Source organism: Phaethon aethereus (genome assembly GCF_964289735.1).
Source record: "Phaethon aethereus genome assembly, chromosome: 7".
NCBI classification, from domain to species: domain Eukaryota; kingdom Metazoa; phylum Chordata; class Aves; order Phaethontiformes; family Phaethontidae; genus Phaethon; species Phaethon aethereus.
In genome coordinates this window covers 20,701,251-20,714,603 of record NC_138583.1, presented here as the reverse complement: position 1 = coordinate 20,714,603, position 13,353 = coordinate 20,701,251, and the positions used below count along the sequence as shown (strand labels likewise).

At 41.9% G+C, this 13,353-nt stretch overlaps 1 protein-coding gene across 1 annotated transcript; it reads right to left on the bottom strand.

Annotated features, from left to right (window-relative positions):
• Positions 1–1,979: 1,979 nt before the first annotated feature.
• NPY4R2 (neuropeptide Y receptor Y4-2) lies at positions 1,980–3,113 on the bottom strand (the record flags this gene model as incomplete). The annotated part of the gene is made up of 1 exon (XM_082002528.1): positions 1,980–3,113. One exon carries the CDS (start codon positions 3,111–3,113, stop codon positions 1,980–1,982), a length of 1,134 nt encoding a protein of 377 aa, XP_081858654.1.
• Between the last annotated feature and the right edge of the window lie 10,240 nt (positions 3,114–13,353).

Here is a 13,353-nt window from a genome sequence, read left to right as displayed (position 1 = left end):
TCAGATGAACTGTCTTACTGAGAAATGTGGGTTCTGCCCAGAATTAGAAGGGTGGCTGCATCAAAATAGCTTCTGCCTTAAGACACTGCACACAAGAATTCAAGTCCAAACTTGAAGTTTTGCCACCAATATCTGTGCACCCAGCTCATGGCAAGGGATTAACTCCCATTTCTGACAGCTGAGGATATGATCTCATACATGTTGATAGCTCTTGCTATCTTCCAGCATAAGGTTTTGCTCTTGTCTTCAGATATTCTGTCCAACATCCATATTGCCTGTCAGACCACAGCATGGGAAGATTTTTTCCCTCACCTAATTATTTACCAATCTGTATAGTCAGAGCTAAGGGATTTCTAATCTGTCTGCAAAACTATGCATTGGATAGTTTCAACCGAATGCAAACTCATTCCCTACAATGAGTAACGACTGCTTATCATAGCACAATTCAGGTTGGAAATTACCACAGGTGGTCACCCAGTCCAGTCTTCTGCTAAGGTTAGTTTAACAACTCGGGACAGAATATGTTTCCATATTTCTTTAGCATTGACCTGTTGATCTCCTTTATACTTGCTGCCTTATTTCTTTTTTTATCCATTCCTCAGTATGGGCTTCTTGGGCATACCTGCTGCTTGGTTTCTCAGTAGTCACTGAGTAATGTCTCTGGCTCCAGAGTTTAAAATGAGTTTATGGTTTGTAGGTTTTGTGGACAAAGACTAAAAATACCACAGATGTGAAAAAGCATGACCCTCACTTTAGTAGAGCAATTGACAATACTACTTATTTACATGTAGCTTGGCTTCAACCTGACCTGAATTCCATTTGTGTACTTTTATTGACCTTCTACTGATTAGTTGGAATTTCAGCTCCATCTCTGCTACTGATGCCAGCAAATGGGACTGGTATCTGACATCTGGTTTTATTTTAACAGAAACTGCAAGCCTCCATGCATATGATTATTGCTTTGGGAGTGTACCCACTCTGAAAAGACAAGGTTTCTACAAACATGTTTTCACGCCCATTTTCACCTTCTGAGTGAGATACTTTGCAATTAAAGTACTAAGGAGCTGCTGAAGCAGAAGTGACATCTTGCTACCAAGGCCTGGAACAGCTCTGGTAATCCAGCTGCCTTGTACCATCGTGGCATGCAGTTTTAGCATTGCAGAGCTTTGTGACTGACAGCAGCAGGAATTGCAAAGTCAATCAGCCTAGTTTCCATGTAGATCTACAACTGCTTTTCATTTGCTTAAAAATATGCTCAGCATCATCTCAGTGTATTTCAAGAGTTTAATCCACTGAGTAACACTTTAATTTGCCACCATCCCTCAATAAGTAGCTGTCGTCTTTATGTGCGAGGGTCGTTGTTCTGTGTCCCTGCTTGCAGAGGCAATGGCTATTCCCAAGCCTATGTGACAGAGAGAGAGGTTTCATACAAGCATCCAGTTGATTCATGTGAACTAGATCTGCAGAATGATTACTGTTACCTAACAGGCTGTGAGAATTGGTAAAACGCAAAAATTTATATATTTACATATCTCTGTTCAACTGGTGTGTCAGCCATGCATAAAAACTTTACTAATACTGAAAAAATGAGTCTTCTCTAGCGCAACTTTTTGCAGCCTGCAATTCTAAACATGGAAATCTGGCTTCCCAGCCCAGGCATGATAGAGATGTGAGCTTAGCTGATGAACCCCATGCCAGTCTATGTGCAGCCACAGCTTAGTTACTGATCTGTTAGAGCAAACATGTATACATCAGCCCAGTCTCCTCAGTATCTGTATCATCTCAATGACATGAACAACTTCCGCACCATAGGAACTACTGAATACACTTATGACATTCCCTTGCCTGTTCTTCAAAAAATCAGGCAGCAGTGCGTTCCTGTTCACACCCCAGCTATGGTATCACCAGTTGCTTTTTATACCTACAGGTAATAATTGGTGTGTGGTGTCAGTGCACCCCTCTGAAATGTTTTCTGCTAGCTAGATAGAATTATGTCTGCAGTTCAACATCAGTGAGCCCTTGGAGATTTCAGTCTGCATGGTAGACAAAGGCAAATGATCATATTCTTCCGTTGATGCAGTTACTGAATTATGCTGGCAGCTCAGAATCAGTGACTTCACTTCTTTTTTGAAGTTGCTGTTTAGGAAACCATAGATAACAGGGTTGACACAGGTGGAAGCCATAGCTACCAGATGGCACAATGAGAAGATCAGATTGTGGTGGCAAGGCGAAATGATTTTGTAATTCCAGTCCACGATGGTGTTGAAAACATGCAATGGTAGCCAGCAAACAGCAAAAGCAGCAACCATGGAGGCTAACAGAACATTTATCCTTCTCAGCTGAACTGCTCGATTGCTGTATTCGCTCTTCTCAAACATGTCCTTTCTCTTTTGTAGGCGTAAGTAGATACGCAGGTAGCAAAGTATAATGAAGAACAGAGGGATGCAATATTGCAAGAGCAGCAAAGTGGTAGTGTAGATAAGTCTGTGTTGCTCAGAAGGCCACGAGTCGATGCATATGGCCATGTCAGTGGAAAAATTCATGATGTGTGAGAGCTGCTCATACAAATCGTTAGACAAGATGGATGTGGTCAGAAAGGGCAGGGACATGAGACATGCTAAAGTCCAAATTACTCCAATTCCTAGATAGGCTTGGGAGATACTTGGCCTCCAGCCAGTTGGGTTTATGATGAGCTGGTGTCTTTCCAGAGCAATAAGGACAAGGGAAAGAATTGACACTGTCACAGATGTGCACTGAGTGAAAGAGGTCATTTTGCACATGACTTCCCCAAATATCCAGTAGTCCATCATGGTGTAAACAACGGTGAAAGGCAGACAGACAAGACACATAAACAAGTCTGAAATTATTAAGTTGGAAATTAAGATGTTGGTGACATTGGCCTTTTCCTTCTGCCTGGCAATGACAGCAATCAGGCAGATATTTCCCACAATGCCTAGGACAGTCTCCAAGCTGTAAGATGTGGCCAGAAAAACAGTAAGGTCAGTGATGTTCCTGCACTGATTGGAAATGTATGTGGGGAAGCTTCGGTTTGAGCTCCAGTTCTTACTGTTCAGGAAAGGAAAACCATCGTTAACAGCCCTTGTCTTATTCATCCTGAAATTCATCCCAAAATGTTTATCCAAAAAGGTGATAGTCAAACAGAATTTGGATCTTCTGGAGACAGCCAAAAAAACGTTTTATCTGTTCTGTTTGGCAGTGGAAGATCTGGGTATATCTGCAAAGAAAAGGAAAAAAGATTGCTTAGTTTTGCTACAAGAAATTAGTCAAAAGGGTAGGGGGGGCAGTGAGTCAGGGAAGCAAACACCAGGGATCCTGTGTGTCTTCTGCAGCTCCCTTTTATATAGTTTATCAGATCATAAAATTGAAGCCTTTGCTGAACTGTTGTGTGGAAGTCTGTGCAACTCCATTTAATGATGACTGTATTTAATTGTGTCTAATTCTGGTTTTACAAGGTTCTGATGCAAAATTGAGCAGAAGACACATTACGGGGCTGCGTTTACCTTCAATTGAGCTAAACATCAATGTGAAAAGTGAGGCATATGAGGTGCTGTCCTGGTTTCGGCTGGGATAGAGTTAATTTTCTTCCTAATAGCTGACATAGTGCTGTATTTTGGATTTAGTATGAGAATAATGTTGATAACTGATGGTTTTAGTTGTTGCTAAGTAGTTGTAGTGCTCAGACTCTGTCAAGGACTTTTCAGCTTCCCATGCTCTGCCAGCGGGGAGGTGCACGCAGAGCTGGGAGGGGGCACGGCCAGGACAGCTGCCCCAGCCTGGCCCAAGGGATATTCCCCACCGTATAACGTCATGCCCAGTATATAAACTGGAGTTGGCTGGGGGGTGGGAATCACTGCTCGGGGACAAACTGTTATCACCGGGTGGTGAGCAATTGTTGCGTTGTGACAGGTGCATAAAGCCAACACTAAAGTATCTTATGTGAGTTAATCTGTGAAATGCATTTGTGATTGCAGACAGAACCCACATTTGCTTGAGACATTCGCCATGCAAAAATTCAGGCTCATATCCTCAGGAGGGATAACATGGAACAATTTTGAAAAAGTCTAAAGTAATTCAAAATCACTTCAACATTTTTCAGCTTCTAGACAGCTGTGACAGGTCATGGGAACTGCAGTCCAAATTCCCTGCTTCCCCATTCTGGATGAACTCCAGTGCCCATAAGGCCAGTATGGCCATTACAGTGTTTATCAGAAATATAGTCCAGTCTTCTTATTTTCGCTTTAAGAGTGGGTGATTTTGACACCCTCTCTTAATTCCGGATGAGAAGCTTCTTACTGATTCTCCCTCAGCATAATTTTGCTTTTTTTTAACCAAGAGAATTCAAGTGTTGAAATAGTATGTGCTATCTCCTGGATACTCTTTCTGCACAGGCAGACGAGTCTGCTGCTTAGCCACCGCTGCAAGCCCTGAGCTGGGAGTTTCAATGGGGTCTCAGGAAGCTGAACCCACAGAGTTAACTGGGGCTGCACGCTTTTGGAAATCTCAGCCATAGGACTGCCTGGACTCTACCAGATGGCTCCTGGGAAGCTGTCGTGATCTGCGATAGCAGAGCCTGCTTTATAATCCTGGCTCTGGAGTCCAAATCCTCTATGTTCAGGAACCAAAGAAAAAAAATCTGACTCTGCTGGGAGTTCTCCTAAGGCCAGAGGCAGTTACATGCTGTACAAAGGCTTGTAAAGTGAAAAGTAAATAAATACTTGGGGAATGACACTATTTACCCATTGCATGACCCTTTCCCCAGCAATAAAATGCCACTCAAACAAGTTTGTGAGGTTGTGAAAAAATTCTGAGAGTCAGAAAAACAAATGGTCAAGATACGAATGCATGAATAAAATGGTATAGTCAGCTTATCACTTTGTTTGAGTAGCATTTACTGCTGAGCAACTGCGTGCATAAAGGTAACCAGTACTGTACAAAAAAGCATCCACCATGTTACAATTTTTTGTTTGCCTTGTCTTTCTCCTCACAAATTGTGTGATTCTAGAGATGTTGCCTCTTGGGAACTAGCAAAAGCAATAGTGTACAGTAAATAAAAAGATGTTTTGAGATTGCAGTTCTGCTTGATCAGCAAAAATGTATACAATCAATTCTTTTGTTGCTTTACCAGACCCAATTTATCTATCTGTATCTATCTATATCTATCTGTCTTCTATCTGTATCCATCTGTCTGAGACAGTCAAGATAGTCACACGAGTAAAATATAGTAACCTTTTCTTCCTCTTGTTCTTTCATTTCCTCAGTAGCTAAATCTTAATTAAAGAGGGCAAAGGAAATTTTCCAAATTGTGGACATAGCTCTGCCCACTCACTTACGTATTGTTACTCAACCCATGTGAACAGATGGATTTATTTTCTGGAAGTAAAAGAAGAGGCAGTGATGATGTCTGGATTGCACGGTCACGTATGGGGAGGGTATGGTGGCCCGTTTCAGTGTGAAAATGCACATGGAATGAAAAACCATCAACCAGTCCCTTAACTTTTGATGGCCGCTGGCCAGTGGAGATGCTGCAAATGAAACAGATCAAAGGGATCAGCAGTCTGCAGTATTATTTGGTACCACTCAAAGGAGCTCAGTCTTGGCATTTGGACAGGACAAACAGACTCTGCTGTAAACAAACACGTGAGCTTTTTACTACAGTCCCAGCCTAGTGTCCTTAGCTACAATATCCTCGACAACAGATGCATCGTTCCCTTTTGTTGCTTTAAAAATGTGTGCTGAGTTATTACAAACATCTGTGCCCCACAGAGAAAGCCCTTTCACGGGTCCCAGACACTTTTGGACACGCTGAGGTGTCAGTGAGGAGAACTAATAATGTTGAAGCAAAAAAAGAAAGTAGTGGAGCCGCCTGAAAAGCAGAAGCCAGATCCCACAGCTTTAAGGGGCACGTTCCCAAGAGGAATGCCAAAGGCGGAGCACGGCTGTGTGTTTGTCACAGGTGGCAAACATGGTGGGGATGAAGAGCATCCCTGAAGGCTCTGCAATGCATTTTGTTGTGTTAGGAGCTCCCTCTGTTTTAACACCTCGCATTCCATGGCGTTTCCCACAAGGTGACTGTCAAGCGCTTCCTGGGCATTCATTCTCATGGTACTGTCCAGAGGTAAATAAGGAATTAGCACCCTCTTATCACAGATAAGGGGACTGAGAGAGAGAGGTGGTACCTGAGTTGTCCGGTGTCTCAGAGGGACCTGTGGTGTACTATGCAGTATTTAAAACTGCCTGCCAACCTGATGTCGTGGGAAAATTCAGAGCCTAGTTCACCTAGGTGCATAGTTCTCTGTATCTCTTATTCTGGCACCCATAACGTAAAAAGTCGTTCTAGAAAAATAGACAAATAAATGTTGTGGTTACCTTATGTATCCTTGGATGGCAGATTCTCAAGATTAGTCACTGCCAAATGCTGTGTTATCTCAAGGTGTTTGAGTGCCATTCAGTTTGGTTTAAATTAAGAGCCAGTAATAAGCAATGTGTACATATTCTGCTTAAACATTTAAATCAGATGTTAGCTATTATACTGAATCACCAATGCAGTGGGAACAAGGGTATTAGTCCCTTCACTGTATCAAAGGTTTGTCAATTACCCAGTAAAATATAACATAAAATTTAAGGGCTAAAAAAACCAGCTTTTGTCTCCAGAAAGTGAAGCAATACTTACTTGGCTTGTAGGAGTAATAAGCATGCCTCCTAAATCAGTTTGCCGGAATGGGGGGAAAAGCTGGATTGGTTTTGTTTGCTTTTTTTTAGATAGGAAGGAGTAATCCTGTTCAGCACCCTTAATGAACTTCAGGAAAGAGGTCAGTAACAAAAGCGAACATGCTCAAAAAGCAAGGGTTTTCTGCTCTAATTGATGCAGCATGAGATCGTTTCTCTAAAAAGTGTCACAAAATTCTGCAGCAAATTAACAGGAAAAAGAGAAGGAGCTTTCAGATTTAATCATAGTGTAAGCTAAATTCCCCATTTACATCATGAATGTCATATAGACATTCATCACTCTCCTGTCTGTGTTGGAAGCAAGGAAGAAGAGCAGGCAGGGTTTGAAGGTTTTGTCTTGCTCAACAACACAGCCTCCTAAACTAAAAAATGTCACTCAGGGTGTCTCAAAAAAAGGAAACCACTACCCCTAGTCAGCTTGAAAGCCTTGCCCCAGGGGGCTATCCTGTATTTTCCAGAAAAAAACTCAAAGGAAAGGGAATTCTGCAGAGATGGGTCAGGTAAGAAAATGAAACCCTCAGTAGGTTTCAGGGAGACTGCTAGACAATAAGTAGCCCCAAGCCGTTCATGCATGACTGCCCTTTTGAGAGACTTCTGGACTTGAAGACATCCTGTGAAAACCTCTATAAAAACACTTTTCCTGGAGGCAGGATAAAGCAAGGGACTACTACTGATGCTGCGTGCTATGTGCTCACTGGGAAAGGGTGGGTCACTCTGGCAAAGCTAATCATGATCATCCCCTCCTTGTAATCAAAAAACAGTCTCCATAGTTGTGATGGACAGCGTGGATCAATTTCCACATCAGACATAAGTCAAAGAAAAAAAAAGTTTGCCGTGTTCGGCTTCATTATCTGGTGCTTAGAAGAAATTACTTATATAACTTGGAACAGAAGTAGTTGCTCAAGCCATGTTTGCTGCTTGCAGTCCATGAGACTTCCTGAGAGAAGTGTTTGCTAAAGACATGAGTGATTGTATTACTTATTTAAAGAATTACGGCAATTATCTGGAGTACAGCAGCTATCTGCCTCATAAACTGGAAAAAAAGGAGCAGTGGAAAGGTTTAACAGAACTCTGAAATTCATGTTGCAGATATTGAGGCAGTGATGACTAACAGCGGTGTCCCCTTTTTGCTGGCATTGATGTTATCTCAGTAAAATAGATTTGCCCTGTTTAGCCTTACAATGGAATTTCATGGTGGACTCTTCATCTTTGTTTAACTCTGTGTTGCAAAAATATTGGGAGCAACTATCTTAGGTCACTGAAAAAGCTATGTATGTTAAAAATTTCTGAAGCCTGCATAATTAATTAGGGTATAGCACAAGTTGTGCGTATTAATATGTTACAAGTCTGTAACATTGGGACATGGCACAAATACCCAGGAAAGTGAATATTTTTCCCCCTCTCACATCTGCACGTTTTCAGAAGGAAACCTTTTAGGGGTTATGAACTTATATTATGAGTAGACCTTCTCTGATCCTGCAGAAATCAGGGAGGTTTTACAAAAGCAGGTACTCCAACTTTTTATTGTGTGGTTAAATTCATAACATTAAATTCATAACCTTTCCAAAGACACAGAGCCAGCTCACAAAGGTAAAATGTGACAAGCAGGTCAGCAGACTGGAGAATGGTAGTTAGTCCCTGATTCCTTAAGAGGAAAGGCCATTGTGACTTGTTCTGTACCCAAAAGAAAAAAATTGTATTTTTACAAAGGTGATCTTTACCAAAGGAGGTGGGAGGATCCATAAATCATTGTAATGGACACCTTAGCACACAGCCAGTTAAGATACCTGGAGAGTGGCGTGATGTGTACTGCCAGAAGCTGCATGGGTTGGGTGAGGAAAAAGAGGTCTCAGGGACTAGGAGATAAGAAGTGTTTTCCAGGGACCAGTGGTAACCAGGGAGGCTTTCTGTCACACCGCAAGGTGGTAGGGAGCACACCTGAACTCCAAAGACCCCCCAAGCAGCTGCCATCTCCCTCTTGCACGCTGAAAGGTTGCAAAGCTCTGCTAACTAGATACAAGGGTTGGGCCTTTCATGACAAGTCAGACTGGATTCATTTGTCAAACATAGTCACCTGCTTTGGTGGAAAATGCTGGTTCAGTGTAGCCATACTCTACGAACATTTCATAAAGCTGAAAGATGTCCCTTCAAATGCTTTTTCTGAATCACATGGAGGAGGGAAAACCCAGATATCATTGGGCTCCACTGTGTTAAACACCAGGTTTGGTATCATCATCTCCTGCACAGTGGTTCAAGACCTTTGGTTTACTTAAAAACCCTCAGAAATTGATTACGATTATTTTGATTCCAATGTTTCCAATGTTTCATTCATACCAAAACCACTTTTTTTTTTTTGCATCTGAAAATGCCGCCTTTCCCTCAAAAAACAGCCAGTCTTTCAAAACTATCATGTTTTGGTTCAGGCACTGACTGATGAAAGCAATTGTTTGCCCAGCCTTAATCAAAGCTGAATGGTAAACAGCAAAAGCCTCCCTTGTTTTTATAACCCTTCTTGCTAAATTATTACCATTAATAATTACATTAATGTTTATTATGGTGATATTAAAAAACTAATTGAGAATAGGTCCTTTTGTGCTTGGTGCTGTACAGGTCTAGAGGAGACAAGTATCTTGACAGAGATGGACAAGAGCTTAAACACCATACGAAGAGAACAAAGTATTTATTACTGTTTCCTCGCCTTGTGACTGGGTTCAGAGCGCGTTGATTATGGTGGACTTCGGATCAAGTTCGCTTAATATTTCTGCCTTTGCTTCTGTATTGTTGTAAAACCATGGAGAAATCTACAACATTTCTGTGAAACTGAAAGATGGTGCAAGAATTCTTTGCTTTTAGGAATTGAATATGCATAAAGCCTTTAAATCTATGGCTTCTCCTGAATTTAAATTTTATGTCCTTGTCAATAGCAATGGATCAATTTTAGAATTCAAATACTAATTGAATGCTTTTCATTATCTCCTGTTTACCCTAATAGTTAAATGAATGAAGAATCATAACTGAACAGTTTGCAATCCATATTCTTACCTTCTTCTAAAACTTGCTTCTTTAAATTATATTAATTTAGTAACTACTCAGTAACTCTCCCTTAAAAGTTTCTGATGTATAACTCTTTCCTTGGATCTTAGGTTAAATTTCAGGTAAATCCTTACTTAACATTTTCTGAACAGAAATCAATCATTATCCAAAGCAGAGGAAGACCTGAGCAGAAAGGGAATTAGCAATGATGGCATCAGCTGTCAGTCACTCAAGTGAAGGTTGAATAAATTTTTGCAATCAAAAGTGATAACTTTAATAAAGAGATCTGAGCTCTTATCAGTCTGAAATAGATAATTTAGAAAACTCTTACCTGTTACTGATTGAGAAAATCACTGCTGTTGCTGGACATTTCTATCTTGGAAGAAAGAAGAATGTTGTAGCAGGAAAGTAAGGTCTTCTGTGTCCTAGCAATCCAGAAGAGCAGCTCTCCCTACTGTTTCTGTAGGCAATTTGGATGGCATCTCTCTCCTTCTCCCCCTTTCTCTCCCTCCTCCTTCCTTCCTTCCCTCCCTTCAGTTTAGCCAATGAATTCTGCTTTATGATTATGGTCTGACTTTGAAGTTCTGGCTCCCTCTGCTGTTACATAAATATGGAAGTTGTGCAGATCCTTGAGAGGAATAGCAGCTTCAGCAAAGAGCTATGAAGTTATCTGAAGCACGGCTGCAAGCCGTGCTGCACGCAAGAGTGTACTCCAGTGGAAGCACACTAAAGCAAAGGGACAAAATACAAAAATAGAGCCTAATCCCCTTCTCCTTGCTGAGGCAAGATTTCTGTAGGGCTCAAAGAAAAGTTTGCCTCATATGCATGGAAATGTTGCCAGTATCAGTTTTCTCAATTTCTCCATTCCATCACAGACTGACATGGAAATTTTATTTTAGAAGGATCCAGGCTACAAGTGCTTAAATTGTGAAAGGGGGAGAGGTACACTGTTACTCAGGCAAAGAACTCAGAAATGTAAGAGTGCTGAGAAAGTTGGAAATAGAGGAAAAGAAAGATTTGCAGAAGTGCCGGTTTTCTTTTATTTTTCCCAGGTCTTCCTCATGAAAGAACAAGGCAGAAATCAGAGGTGAAAATTTTTCTCTTGCATTGGGAAAGTACACAAACAGAATATTTCCGAGGGCTATATGAGAATAACCTAATTTCAAGCTTTACTTAAAGTGCGTTTTAAGCTATGGTGAACTACTTAACTATTCCAGTGGCTACTGTTTTCCTGGGGCCCTTCTGTAGTTATAAGTAGTTGTGTTTTCATTGTTTTGTGCTTTCATTTGTAGGCATGTAATATGTCAACAGAAATCAAACATTTCAATATCAAAATAAGTACAAGTTCTTACCAACTAAACTAACTGTGAAAATAATTTTTCATTTGTACTCTATTCTTTGTTTCATTTTTTCTGGTACCAGCTATTACAGATGTGCTCATCTACTTCAAAGGCTTATCTGACATCTTTCATCATTAGAGAAATAATGAAAGCAGAAGCAGGAATATTTAAGGTCTTTCTAGGGTGTTTTGGCATTTCTCATGTCTTATGATGCTGAGAAGCATAAAACTGGAATCTGTGTAATGAATGGTGTAAGCTGGAGAGTTGTCCTTAGTTACTGACTCTTCCTTCAGGGCATGCTTGAGCTGCTTCTTATTTTGTATTACTTATTTTTCCCAGCCTCCTTTTCAGGAGCTTTATTTACCAGCTAGTTTGAACCAGCACCCCATATCCCAGCATTTTCCTTTTACCAGATGCCTCAGGAGGAGATGACCTTTCTGGTCTGGTTAGGGAAGAGGACGTGAAGTCTGTGCTCCAGCTGAGAAGGCATCAGCCGACACAAATCTTGAGCCTCTTGCCCGCTCCTCAGGAAGTAGAAGCTTCCTATCTTACGGGAGCCAGAAAAGCTGAAATGATTTATTTAGCTGGCCTGTTCACTTCTGTTTCTTCCCTAATTTATTTATCATATGTTTATTTGTTCTGCTGCTCAAAGCATTAAAGAAAGGGGAGGAAAACCACTGGGAAAGAGTCGGTCCTTTTACGGAGGGGTATTTTCATTTGTGAAGCTGTTCTCATCCCCCTCAGCTTTCAGCATTCTTCAGCCAGCCTTCTCTCCACACCTTTCAAACGTTTAAAGATATGTTGTGTCACTTGTATTCCCTCAGTTCAGACATTTGGGCAGAGCCTGCAAACTAGCAAATTAGCATCTGCTCTCTTAAAGTCAACAGAGAAAGCTGCAGCACTCTTCCTGAAAGATGGCTCCGGGCTCTGCTGCCCAGGGATCGGGAAATGACCTAACCGCCAATATTTTCCTATGGCATCCGGGACTTTCTTCTTGACAGATTTTTAGGATGAACTGCTGTAGCAAGGTTCTGGCCCTTTTTTGATGAGGTGAATGGGGCCGCATTAGAGTCCTGTTACACATGTTCTTTCCACATCATGTCCGAACTGCAGGGTGCAAATGCTCACCATTAACAAGCTAACATGGGAGAAACATTTGGGTCATTCCAACCCTGCACTAGTTCATGTAGCTGGGACGTACATGCACGCAGCAGCCACTGAGCGTAAGCCAAGAGATGTGGTGGGGCTGGAGCTACCATGCAGTAGCTGTCTGGACTGTAGCACAGAGGGGACGATACCAGAGCTAGCTTGGAGGGAGAACAGCAGCAGCAAGACAAAGATGCAGATGCCTGTTTCCTCATCCAGGCGGGTCTTGTAGGCTTGGTTCAGCACCTTGCTGAAAGGGATGCTGGTACCCAAGCTGGCTGGTTTGAATCTGCACATGTTTAGTTTCACTGTACAATGGGGACTACTGAACGTGTATCTGTGGAGAGTCCCTGTGAGGATCCTGGTCCATTAAGGCTTTTGCAAAATGCACAAGCAGTACTTGTATGAGGGTGCATAAGGGTGGAAATTCCTACATACACAGGAACGCTTGCTGCTGGGAAGCACCGTGGAAGTACTGTAGTCCCAGCTATTACTAGTCATGTGCTAGTCAGACTGGCTGATTCTATTCTTATCGGTAGGTTTGCATTGATTTGAGCAACCAACAGACCAGCCCCTGTTTGCTGTTGATAGGGAACGGAGTAAAGAAACTGTAGCTGGCATGGCATGGGGCTGTCCTGCTGCCCACAGAGCAATAACAAGGCTTGCTCCCATTCTCTGTCCACAGCACATGCTCCTGTTAGGGGAAGGCACTGGGGAACTGTCCTGTTTTCTCTGCAATTTATTACATAAGACAGTTGGACTCCGTGGAGACAACGCATTTCAAAGGGGTACAGGAGAATGGGGAAATAGTCCTGTCTGCTCTGGCCAAATAATTCATTCCTGCAAGTGGCTATGGTGAAAGCAAGGCCTCTACCAGCAAACATTCATTGGGTGCAATTAAGCATTTCCCTGGGAGTGACAGGATTGTCACAGCAGTGGGATTATAGCTGCACTCTAGAAGCTTTGAGGGTCTCCTCGAGCGTTCTTGTATCAGATCTTCAATCATATCAGCCTTCACTGATGGAGCCCTGATGCTCTTTCTTTCCTCTGAGCATGGAATTTCAGAGGCCAATTCTCCTACAGTACA